General features: G+C 36.8%; 1 protein-coding gene across 1 annotated transcript in view; it reads left to right on the forward strand.

Annotated features, from left to right (window-relative positions):
* SREK1IP1 (SREK1 interacting protein 1) overlaps nucleotides 1-13,236 on the forward strand; it is a 37,858-nt gene that overhangs the window by 5,841 nt on the left and 18,781 nt on the right. The window contains exons 2-3 of the mRNA XM_066242411.1: nucleotides 1,484-1,531; nucleotides 10,413-10,556. Of these exons, the coding sequence (XP_066098508.1) occupies nucleotides 1,484-1,531; nucleotides 10,413-10,556 (192 nt within the window). The remainder of the gene's footprint in view (nucleotides 1-1,483; nucleotides 1,532-10,412; nucleotides 10,557-13,236) is intronic.

The raw sequence follows: 13,236 nt of genomic DNA on the forward strand, positions 1-13,236 counted from the left end.
GAAATGGTTTGAGTTGTGTTGCTCTGTATATGTTGTATATTTCTATGAAGCTCAGAGCAGCTGAATGCAGTTTTTCCATTTATCTAATGTTTTCCAGGGACACAAAGTCACAGTATGCTCATACTGTCCTGTCATATCAGTTGCAGTAAAACAAATTCATGTTTTTATAACAAGCATTATTGCAGAACTGACTATTTTCACTAGAACAACTCAATGTATATTTTAAAGCAAAATTGGGATTGGGGAAAAATGCCTAATGTTCTGACTTCATAACATAAAAGAAATAGTTTGAAAACGGTCTTTCTTTCAAAATAAGCACTGTTTTATATTTGTACTCTATGAACTCTATTATTAAATTGAGATGGTATCACAATTTGAAGGGTTTTGGAGTTAGACAACCTTCATTAAGAAAACAGAATAATACTGTATTGGCCCTCTGACTGGTTGATGGAAGTTCTTATTGGAAGTTAGTTAGTTTCAATTATATATACATATAATGGAATATTATCCAATCATAAAAAGAAATAACATTCTGATATGTGCTATAATCTGGATGAGCATTGGAAATATTATGCTAGGTAAAATAAGCCATACACAAAGGCCAAATATTATATGATTCCACATATATGAAATACTTCAATTAGGCAAACTCATGGAGACAGAAAGCAGAATAGAAATTACCAGTGGCTAGAGAGAAGAGGGAACGGCCAACTGTTGTTTGATGGGTACAGTCACTGTTTGGGATGCTGAAGAAGTTTTGGAAATATGTAGATAGTGGTGGTAATTGTACAACATTAAGAATGTATTTAATGCCACTAAGTTAAAATGATAAATTTTGTTATGTATATTTTATCACAATAAAATCTTGTTTTATTTCATCTTTTATTTATATTTTCAATATTCACCTGCATATACCAGTAATTATACAAAGATACTGTAAATATTTCTAAGCATTGATTAGAGTATATATGTGACTGGTTGTTTTCTCATTATAATTTGAGTGCTGAATTGAGTTGTGTTTTACAATAACTAGCAATTAAAGTTTTTCTGGAATTTCATCAGTTTTTTTAAAATAAAGTAATATTTCTTCTAAGAGAAAGCAGAGAAACATACATTAACCTAAATGTTCATATATGTCCAGTAATTACTTACTTTACATGTGAGGGGCAGGCTGGGCTACTCTGGCCTTTCTTCTTTCATGTTACAGAATCAGGAGAATGTTGAAGCTTTTGACTGTAATACCGCATGTGTTGAATTAGAGAAAAATATGTTTTTAAAGTAGTTGTCAAGGGGAATAATTTGAGCAAATTGGCTTTTTCAATAATTCCTAATAACCATAATAATTGAGTAGTGTTACTAAGCTGGGTTGAAATTATTTTTTTAAGAAATTATCTCCTAAGTGGTTTTGTTAGGTTTTTTTATGTGAGGAAATGTTTATGTTTTTACTTTATATGTCACCAATTGTTATCCAATTGTATTTTAGGTTGCAACAAGGACAATGTTCGAGCAGGCTGCAAAAAATGTGGCTACCGTAAGTACATTAAAAATATCATTTTGGCCCTGGCTCGATAGCTTGGTTGGTTAGAGCATCATCCAAGACACACAAAGGTTGCCACATACGATCCCCAGTCAGGACACATACAGAAACAGATCAATGTTCCTGTCTCTGTCTGTCTCCCTTTCTCTTTCCCCTCCCTTCCTCTCCTGCTAAAATCAATAAAAATTTTAAAATATTTTAATTAATAACATTGTATGCAGTGAATCATTGGCTCAGTGGGCAGTGTGATTCAGCATCCAGATTTCAGGGCCCTGGGCACAGAGAATCCTTTAGCCCTGTTATTTAGCTCATGTTTTCAGATGATTCAGAAATTTATCTGTCAACACTAAATTCTTTTATTTCATGCTATAGACTTAGTGACAGGTGGCAATATAGCTGGTGAACAACAAAAATGTCATGAAGTACCAGTTGAATAATAGATTTAGAAGTCTGGAGAAAATCTGTATACAAAAAGTATACATACACTTATTCTTTTACTCCTTATCCTTCCATCTGCTGGGAGAAGAGGGAAAAGCAATGAAAGCTATAAGCATTTTCCTATTTATTGAATTTACTCTATAAAGAAGGGTGAAATTGGACCCAGAATCTGTGTTCACAGAATTTGATTTAAAAGATCATTAATCTCCATTATGATTAATGAAATAGAAAAGTAAAATTTAACATGTGCAATTATATACTCAAAATTTGTAATTATATACTGTAAACAACTGTTTCTCTAGTTAAATATAACAATTCCTAAGGCTTTGGTGACATATAATGGCATTTGCTGCTTTCTGAGTTGTTTGGAGACCCTGCAAATGATCCTCGGTTGTTGTTGATACTCCAATTCATAAAAGAGTTATTTTTGTAACAAAATAAAGGTGCTCAAAAAAAAAAGAGAGAGATTTTCATGAAAGAACATGTGATGAAGAAGGATGCTGACATTAGATCTTCATTAGAAGGGTTCACGATGAAAGCACACTGGGAGGACTTGTCTCATGCCCCCACATGAAGGCACAGACTGGCTCAGGGAAGCCTGCTCAGTTAAGAGTGGGTTCATAAGTACATGTATTCTTCATAGAAATAAAAACTTCAAGACTGTAGTTGCATGCAAAGAATGAGTGCAGCAAAATATTTTCATTTGTTTATATTTATTTCTGCCTCGTTTACTTTTTTTCAGTCCTTGCTAATTACTGTGTCTCATTTTTTTTATTCAAGACTTTGGAACCTACTATGTATAAAAAAATCTGTATTTACTTCAAATCTGGAGTAGATTTTCAAGACTGTCTATTAATATCTGTTTATCTACTTGGGCTTCTTTTAACTTAATACTTGTAGGAAAACAATTAAAATGTGTGAGGTTTTGATTGTCTGTTTTCTACTTGTTTGGAAATAGAATATTTGTTGATCTAGTCTTCTCATTGTTTTATTTTAAACAACAAATAAAAGCATCCTTAGTAATTAGAAATTTTTCTGTAAAGCTAAGTAAGAAAATCGTGTTGACAGTCTTCCAACATTAGTTCCTTCTTGATTATTCATATTATTGATTTTAGGGATTAAGTTATTTAACAAATTCTGATTTGTCTCCTGTGGAAAAACTTAGTAATATTTTCTTCCTGGGTTAAATTTACATCTTACAGCTATTAGAGGTCAGGATCTCCTCAATTTATAAGTCTTTCTCGTAGAAACTGAATTTTTTAAATTATCTGTTATTTGGAGGCCAGAACTTTGTATTGCTTATAAAGGTAAGAGAAAGGTCAACAAAACCATCTAAATCAGTGGTTCTCAACCTTTCTAATGCAGTGACCCCACAATACAGTTCCTCATGTTGTGGTGACCCCAAACCAAAAAATAATTTTGGTGGCTACTTCATAACTGTAAATTTGCTACAGTTATGATTCGGAATGTAAATACCTGATATGCATTATGTATTCTCATTGGTACAAATCAAACATAATTTAAACATAGTGATTAATCACAAAAACAATATTTAATTATATATTGAGAAATATTTATTACTAATGGACCTCCTTACCTAGTGTATTGGGGCTACCATTCCATAAATAGCTGCTTAACTAATGGATCTGTTTTTTCCAGATTAGTGGCAAGTTTTCTATATAGAACAGTGTGAACTACGTCATAGGATACACTGCAGTTTCTGCACAGCATGGTATCTTTCAGGGCTCTTTCACGCATAAAGCAGCGTTTTCTGCGGTGGAATCCACATCTCATTTACTTCAATGGGAGACCCGTGGATTCCGCAGAAAAGAGATCTCCTGTACGGCAGAAATGCAGTTCCGACACATTTCTTCCTGTCCTATTCAAGTCAATGGGAGGCCGCAGCAGATTCCACTCAAATATAGAGCATGTTGCTTAATTTTTTCCAAGCTAGAACTTTTCCTAGAGCAGAAAAATTCCAAAGGTGGAATCCGCCACCCCCAATAGACTTCTATAGGAGGCAGATCTTTTACACTGCAGAATCCGCACAGCAGATTCCTCAGTGTGAGGCCTCTTTCAGTCATGCTCTATATTTGAGCGGAATCTGCTGCGGCCTCCCATTGACTTGAATAGGACAGGAAGAAATGTGTCGGAAACAGTCATTTCCCCGCCTCTTATTGAAATCAAAAGGAGGCTGCAGCAGATTGTGTAGGAACCCGAGATTCTCGGGAGCCTTCTTCCAGAAAATCCACCGCACTCCCAATGAAATCAATAGGAGGTGGATTCAATGCCGGAAACTGCTGATTTCAGTTTTTTCCTCATTCAGAATATGGGAAAATAGTGGGAGATATGGGAGATAATTATACATTGGGGAACAGTGTGAACTACATCTTATAGTGGTCTCTTATAGTATAAGACCGATGTAGTTCACACTGTGTAAATGTATGGTGCTTTGTGTAAGTGTAAGGTGCTTTGTGTACTGTGTAATGATTACACACAAAGCACCTTACACTTACACAGTATTGTGTGTATGGTGTGTGTACTGTTTTTACATTGTTAACCGTTTTTATACCAGCAGGCTGTCTTGCAGGCTCTCTTGGCTCTCCGCCTCTTGCCTGTCCGCCTCTTAGGCTTCTGTCCTCCGGCGCTTGCTGCACCCGCCCACTGATGACGTCAGCAAGCGCCGGACACACATAATGCGCTGCTATGGACTGTGGAGCGTTCCCCCCCACCCCCGCTTCCCCCGCCCCTTAGGCCCCGGTCGGATGATGCAATCACGTCTGCGCTGACCGCAGGCATTCAGTTTGGAACCCACGTCCATAACAGCGTGCATTCAAGCTGAATAGCGCTGCTGCAGATGGTAGCACGACTTCTCAGCGGCTAAAGCCATCGGAAATATGTATTTTCTGATGGCTTTAGGTGACCCCTCGTTTTGGTCATTCGACCCCCACTGGGGTCGCGACCCACAGGTTGAGAACTGCTCTAAATGTTTTTATTTTTTATTTATTTTTAATTTTAATTTTTTACCATCAAATGTTTTTAATGCCTAAAAATGTGGACATTATCAATCAGTTATATAAAAAAGTATTGCCTCTGTTGTTGTGAAAATAGTGGTTTGATTATATAATTTTTAAAATGTTAATGCTTGATTAAAAGTATTTTGTCAGTGTGTTTTCATAGTAGTTATATTGTTTTTAAAAGTTTCAAGTTAAGGATGAATGTGTTAATAACCTGGATCTCACTTTTTCATGGCAGATTTTCCTAAGCAAAAGTAGAAGAATGGTTATTTCCATAATGAGTTTTTATTTGATTTTTTTTTTTTTACATTGACAACTTCTGAATATTGTACAGCTACTGGGACACTAGGCCTTTGTCCATGGAATAAGTATCTCAAATAATTATGGTAGTTCTCAGAAAATATGCTTAAAAGTTCAATACAGTAGATTCTAGTTGTGCATTTGATCACAGAGGCAGGAAATAAAAACATACCTAAATGCCCTTACCATTTTCTTTAATTTAAAATGCTAATCTACTGATACATCATCATGATCTTTATTTTGCCTATGGCTTTGGTAATTAGTCTTTTGAGTGCAAATCATCTCTGAAATGCATTTTCCACTTTTATAGCTTGTTCTTTAAAGATGGAGAAACAGTTAAGGTACTTGTAAAGAAATCTGATGCAAAATTATTCCATCATTAGTTCTCAATTAGGGGTGATAGTGCCTTCCAGAAATCTCTGGAGGGCTTTCTTTTTTAAGTTGTCTATAGGGGTGAGGAGCAGTATTACATTTAGTGAGTGGTCCAGGGGTTATAAATGATCTGCAGTGTTAGGACCTTCCTGGGCAGTAAAGAATTGTGTGCATCCCCTTTGAGAAACAGGAACATTTCTCATTGCTTTAGATTCCCTCCCAACCTTGCCCCGTCTTTTACAGTCTTCTTGCCAATACCTACTCTGAAAACTGCTTTTTAAAAGCAATTCACCTAAATCAAGTCTTTCCAAAAGTACAGCTTTGTTTCATAGAAATAACCACTCATTTTTTTCCCCACATTGAACATTTTTTTGGCCTACATGATATTGTATAAGCAAATTTTGGAATAATCAATAACCAACTCTTGGTGGAGTATAATATTAGCATAGGGAGTAAAGTATATATAGAGGCATGAGCTGAACAAAAAGTGACCAAGAAAGTACAGTGCCAGGAGAAATAGGAGTGGGCAGCATCACATAAGCCAATGGAGTCAAGGTTTTTTTGAAATAAAGTAGCATTGTTAGATGTGACAGATAAGATTTTTAAGAAACAGACTGAGAAATGTTCATTGGATTTTGGAGGTAGTGCCGCGGAGCAGCGCGGCTCCTAATAATGGTGCGGAATTAAGGAAACAGATCCATTAAGAAAAAAGATGGGACCAGGAGGACTCTTCAAATGCTGATGACAATATCTGAGTGCCCTATAGCCCCAGTTTGCTTTATTATATAGCCATATACAAATCAAGGAAGTCCTTGATACAAAGTTACACATCTGAGGCTAAAATAGGAACTCTCCCAAGGCATAAACAGGAATCCCCCTACATGGGTAAGCGAAATCAACCAACATCTGAATAAACAAAGAGTAAGAGGAATAGCATGTAAATTACTTCCAGCAATTTAAGGAAGCAAGTGAAGTGGGTGCAAATACTCAGCATCACAGCCAATATGGAGGTGGTGGGGGGAGAACTTAGCCTTTTGCTAAGCCCCGAATCTACAAAGGCTTTTTGCCATTTACGGTCCACAACAAGGTAGGATGCCTGCTGACCTTAGCACAACTAGTTTAAGTAGAGCTGTAGGTCCTGAAACAAACTATGCAGATTCAGGCCAAATGGTGAGGAATAAAAAAAGTGGAGAAAGTCTATGATGTCTCTGTTTTTAAGACATTTCCATGAGAAAAGTACAGAATTGCCTTAGTCCATTTGGGCTGCTAAAACAAAATACCACAGGCTGGGTGGCTTTTAAACAACAGAGACCTGTATTGCTCATAGATCCAGAGTTTGCAAATTCAAGATCAGGGTGCTAGCATGGTCAGGTGAGGGACTTCTTCCCCATGGGGGAGAGGAATATGTTTTATCCTTACATAGGGGAAAGGAATAGAGATCCCTTTGAAGCCTCTTGTATAAGGCATTTATCTTATTTATGAGGGGATCACCCAATGAGGCAGAAACTATTTTTCCAAACTAAGAAATTAACATTAAAAAGTGGTCTGGTATCACATTTGATTAAGAAACGTAAGTCCAGACCAGGCGGTGGTGCAGTGGATAGAGCATCAGACTGGGATGTGGAGGACCCAGGTTCGAGACACCATGGTCACCAGCTTGAGCGCAGGCTCATCTGGCTTGAGCAAAAAAAAAAGCTCACCAGCTTGGACCCAAGGTCGCTCGCTCAAGCAAGGGGTTATTCGGTCTGCTGAAGGCCCGTGGTCAAGGCATGTATGAGAAAGCAGTCAATGAACAACTAAGGTGTTGCAACGAAAAACTGATGATTGATGCTTCTCATCTCTCTCTGTTCCTGTCTGTCTGTCCCTATCTATTCCTCTCTCTGATTCTCTCACTGTCCCTGTAAAAAAAAAAGAAAGAAAGAAAAGTCTAGCTACATGTCATTATTAATAAAACGATATAGAAAACTAAAAACTACATAGAAAATTTTAAAATATAGGTGTATAGAGGGGAAATAACAGATAGATAAGATGTTGAACATTGTTATTATTTAGCTGTTTAACTCATAAAAATTCTAATTTCATATGATTCAACTAATAACCAAAAACACTAGTAGAGCCATTTTAACAGACTTTTGAGGCCAGAGCAGTACCAGGAATAAAGAGTGATACAAGAACATTAAGCCAAGAATAATGATCTTAAATGTGCTGACTTATATAATCTCAAAATACCTGTAGCAAAAACTATCACAAGGAGAAATGGACAAATCTGTGATACAGGTACTTAAATTTTTCTTTGTTATTAAACAAAGAAAAATAAGATGAAGAAGATTTGAACAACAAAATTGACATTGACCCCTATTCAACAAAGCGATATATATATTTTTATTTTTTTTTACAGAGAGTCAGAGATAGGGACAGACAGACAGGAAGAGAGAGAGATGAAAAGCATCAGTTCTTTGTTGCGGCACCTTAGTTGTTCATCAATTGCTTTCTCATATGTGCCTTGACCTGGGGGCTACAGCAGAGAGAGTGACCCCTTGCTCAAGCCAGTGACCTTGGGCTCAAGCCAGCGACCTTGGGTTTTAAGCCAGCAACCTTTGAACTCAAGCCAATGACCATAGGGTCATGTCTATGATCCCACACTCAAGATGGTGAGCCCATGCTCAAGCCAGATGAGCCTGCACTCAAGCTAGAGACCTTGGGGCTTCCATATCCCAGGCCAGGCACTCTATCCACTGCATCACCACCTGGTCAGGCAAAGCAATATATCAACTCTCTTCCTAAATGTGGTACATGGTAGACCACAAAAGAAATGTCTGCAAATACCAGGGAACTGATATACAGATCCTATTCTCTAACAGTGTAATAAATTTAAACAAAAGCATCGTCTGAAAATTCCCTGTTTAGAAACTAAAAACACTTCTGAATGATTTACTTGGAAATCACAACAGAAGAAACTTGTTTCCAACAATAGATAGATTGGACCTCATGTAAACAATAAAGAAACTTATATTATAAAATATGTAGTACATATTTTAGATATATTAGTATGAATACTTAGAATATAAGAATATAAAGAATACTTAGAGGACAACAACCAAAGAAAAGCAGAAATTGTAAGAGTTAAGTGTGGAGGGTATTTGCTGAAGCCAACATTCTTGAACTTCTATTTTCATGAGCTGGCAGGTGCCAGGGGATCAAAAACAAGGCCCAGGTCCTGCCCAGTATTGGGACTCTAATAGGACACGTTCCTGTGCAATTCCAGAACTTTTCCAAAGGACTTTGCCCTCAAATTAAGAGAGAACTAGAAATAAACCCCAGCACATAGTTGTGGTGAATCATTCATGGGTTGTGAAATCAGTTATGTGGTCACTGTCAGCATTAGTTTTTTTGTGGGTTTTTTTTTTTAATATCAGGTACAGGATGGAGCAAAAGGATATTTACACTTGTTCTAATTGGAAGATATTCCAATAATTAATAAAAAATAATACAAGAATAAACTGTTTTGCATACTCAGAGCAGTTACCTACTTTTGCCCCACCCTGTATAGTTGTGCTTCGTGCAACCTTCACTTTGACTTTTGTGTCTCTGTGTATTTATATATGAATGTGTATGCGAGTATACTTGGTTGCACTGTTGTCTTTTACCATCATTTCAGTTATAGTAAAAAAAACTCGAAAGCTGCTTCTTTAGAGAAATTGTGCTTTTTGTGCACAAGGAGACATGAACAGCTGCTCACTTCAGCATTATTAGAATCGCGAAAGACTGGAAGCAGCCTAACGTTCTATCAGGAGTAGAAAGGATAAATACATTTCCTCTCTATTCAATGGAACAGTATTCATCAGGTGAAGTGAGATAATTACATCTACTTATGTTAACATCATTAAATCACAAAATGTAATATTAAGTGGCAGAAACAAGTTGCAGAATGATAGATAAGTATAATTGAGTTTATGTTTTAAAAAATAATAGTATAATATGCCATTTGATAAAGACAAGATACTAACTTAAGTATCTCAACTACTGAGGACAGAATGAGTGGCGTGGGCCTGAGTAAGGGTCCTGAGGCCAGGGCAGGCTCTCCAGCGGTGTGTGCATGGGCATGCCGACATTTCCCGTAGAAGAATTGTAGGTGAATATGACAAAAGGCCAATGTGTGGGTGATTGGCACTTACCTACTGCTTTGTTATTTCTGGTGCTTTTCTGGTATTTGTAATATTTGATTTTTCAAAAAATTGTATCTTGCTATAAGTAGACAACCTGTATATTTCTTATAGAAAAAATCTTTAGGAGGTAAATAATGTCAGAGTTAAAGGCTTAGGTGTTTTTAGAAGAGCACATTGTTTTATATTTTAATGGTGCTTTAATTATATGAAAGCTATGTAATTACATGAGTATAGTAGTAAAGTTAAGAAGATAAAGGTATGGGAAAGGAATTAAATATAAAATACTAAGTACATATGAGAATATTTTCTTTCGTATACAGAAAGGGAAAATACATTACATAAAAGGGAAAACATAAGGATTCAAAAATTAGAAAAAAAATGTGCGTTGAATTAGAAGCCCTGACGAAAGGAAGACGTTCCCTCTCTGAGGGTTGCATTCAGGGGAAGCAAACTACCCCATTGAATAAAAGTTAAAACTAAACATTATGTTATTAAAATTGTAACTTGTTGCTTACCATGAGGCAGCAAAACAAAAAAATATGTGCTATCATTTTGTCATTCACATTTTTTTGCTTTCCTTAGCTGGCCACTTGACTTTTGAATGCCGCAATTTTCTCCGAGTAGACCCCAAAAGGGACATTGTTTTAGATGTCAGCAGCACGAGCAGCGAGGAGAGTGATGAAGAGAATGAGGAACTGAATAAATTGCAGGCATTACAGGAAAAAAGTAAGCAATGCATTTTTCTCTGCATCCTTTAAAAATATTTCTAAATCTTCTGCTCTATTTTACCTATTGTTCTATTATAGTGATCATTAAGATATCTTTTCTGTTTTACATAAGAGAGAGTGCATAGGAAATAGGCTTTCAGTGTTGTCATTTGCCCAGAATCAAACAGCTGATCAGTTACAGAACCAGGAGGCAATTCTGTTTTTGATTCCAGAATCTAGATTTTCTTATTTTTCCATCATGTACGGTGTGTCGCAGGAGACTGTGATTTAAGACTTGGTTTCTACCCCTATTTGGCCATTTTTAGCGTGTGACTTTCAGCAAATACTTAATCACTATAAACCTCAATTTCCTTGTGGAATAACACAGAAGATTGGATTGTCAGATCACACTGATTCACTTCAGAGATCTTAATGAGTATCAGGCTTTACTAGTAGCATAAGTATGATATATAAACGATCACGAGGCACAGGCAAAGCAAGTGCCCTGGGATGTTCAGTCTAGATCTGTACGTGTTTTCTTTCTACTTCAGAACCCACGCTAGGATTAACAGAAGTTTCTACAGGACTTACACAAGAAAGTCATTTCAATCATGAAACATCTCAATGTTATGTCCAGATAGTTACATTTTCTAGGGTGCCATTCCCCATAAATCCAGAGATTCCTGGCTTATTAAACATAAGCAGTTTTAGACAAATTAGATGCATTCTGCAAGTAAGAATTGTCATGTTGACAGCTTGACCATGGACTTCTAGCTTTCAGAACTGTGAGAAAATAAATTCCTGCTATGTAATCACTCTGCTCCCTACCCCCAGAAAGGTTCTCTAGCTAGCAAATACCATACATTTGTTTTCAGGATGTCTGTAATTAGCATGTATACAAAGAAATTTCTTCCTGGGAGCATCCTCCTGCCCCTCAAAAAGAAGAGAGGTTACAGGCCTACAGTTTAACCATTTCTTTCCCATTCTGTGTATAAAATAGCCTATTCTTGCAGTGTGGTTTTTAGGGGTAAAATGTGATATTGTATGTGAAGATACTTTGTAAACTACAAAATGCCATTTGGTAGGTGTTACACAAAAATAAATTATATTTATTTGTACATAGGTTTAGGCATGGGATAAAGAGAAATACAAAAAGTTTAAACTCATTTTAGATCATCAGATACCAATAAACACTTTAAATTATTTTAAGCTTTCCATATTATATCTAGTGAAAGTAAGGAAGAGGTCAGATGTCAAAGTACTGGGGTAAGTAGAAGGCAGAGCAGGGAGAGTGTCCCTAAGAGGGAGACAAAAGTTACACTCTCTGTGAGTATACACAGTTTCGGAGCACAGACAGCTACTTGAACACGCACTTCCTTTTTTACTCCCTGGTGAAACATCACTGAAAGGATAGCAGAAGAATTTTTTTTAAGACATAAACCAATAAGGGCAAAGAATATGTGACAGGAAGTAATAGTAACAAAATTTGCTGAAAAGCAAGTGTGTTAGTGATAACGGACTGCATACCTGAGAAAGTTACATCCTTTAACAGTGTGGGGAGCTGAGAAGTAACCTGACACACACTGTGGATCCTCAAAGACTTGATAGTGATAAAGGGAGATAATGAGTGTGACATTTGTAATTGAGGAATTATATAAGGCTAAAAACAGTGATTGATTAAAAATCTGAAGTAGACAGATGCTCAACTCCCATCTCCTATTACGTGAAGCCAAGATGGCTTCTCTCCATCACCTCAGCAGACTATTGTGGGTCAGTTTTCTAGACAGGGTGAGACAAAGGATCCTGAAACGGACAGAACAAACACAGATGAAAATAGTAAGGTAAGAGTTAGATACATGACCAGGCAGTGGCACAGTGGATAAAGTGTCGGACTGGGATGCGGAAGACCCTGGTTCAAGACCCCGAGGTTGCCAGCTTGAGCGCGGGCTCATCTGGTTTGAACAAAGCTCACCAGCATGGACCCAAGGTTGCTGGCTCGGGCAAAGGGTTACTTGGTCTTCTGAAGTCTCATGGTCAAGGCACATATGAGAAAGCAATCAGTGAACAACTAAGGTGTCGCAACGAAAAACTGATAATTGATACTTCTCATCTCTATCCCTTCCTGTTTGTCCCTATCTATCCTTCTCTCTGTCTCTGTTAAAAAAAAAAGAGAGAGAGACAGAGAGAGATACAGAATGGTGAGAACTTTTCAGCCACCTTCCCCTGTTTGGCTCCCAGACATATATCGCCTAGGCATAAGATTTGAAGAGTCACCCCTGGGAATTCTGACTATTCTTGGCAGAAAGTAATAAGAGCAACATCAGTGATTCCTCAAGGAAGTGGCCTAGTCAAATTGCCAGTGAAGTCCAGATTTCTGAGCTTTGCCAGCTGACAGCTTCCAGTCATCTTTTTAGACAAACAAGGAGCACTAAATTTCTGAGGAAAGACTCTAGCATGAAATATAAATAACAAAATATAAATAAAAATATAAACCCAACAAAGAAAGATATCAAAGGATACAGAGTCTCTGTAGGGAGAAGAAAACCTAAAAGAAATAATTAATATCCAGTTTCATGGAAAAGTAAGCTACAGCATCCATGAAACATGAATAAGATAGTACAAAAAGAAAAAAATCAAAAGAACTTTTATAAATTAAAGAAGCAGACATAAAAACATGATAAAGATAGAATGTTAAGATT

Source organism: Saccopteryx bilineata, chromosome 1 (genome assembly GCF_036850765.1).
Source record: "Saccopteryx bilineata isolate mSacBil1 chromosome 1, mSacBil1_pri_phased_curated, whole genome shotgun sequence".
Classification (NCBI taxonomy): Eukaryota; Metazoa; Chordata; class Mammalia; order Chiroptera; family Emballonuridae; genus Saccopteryx; species Saccopteryx bilineata.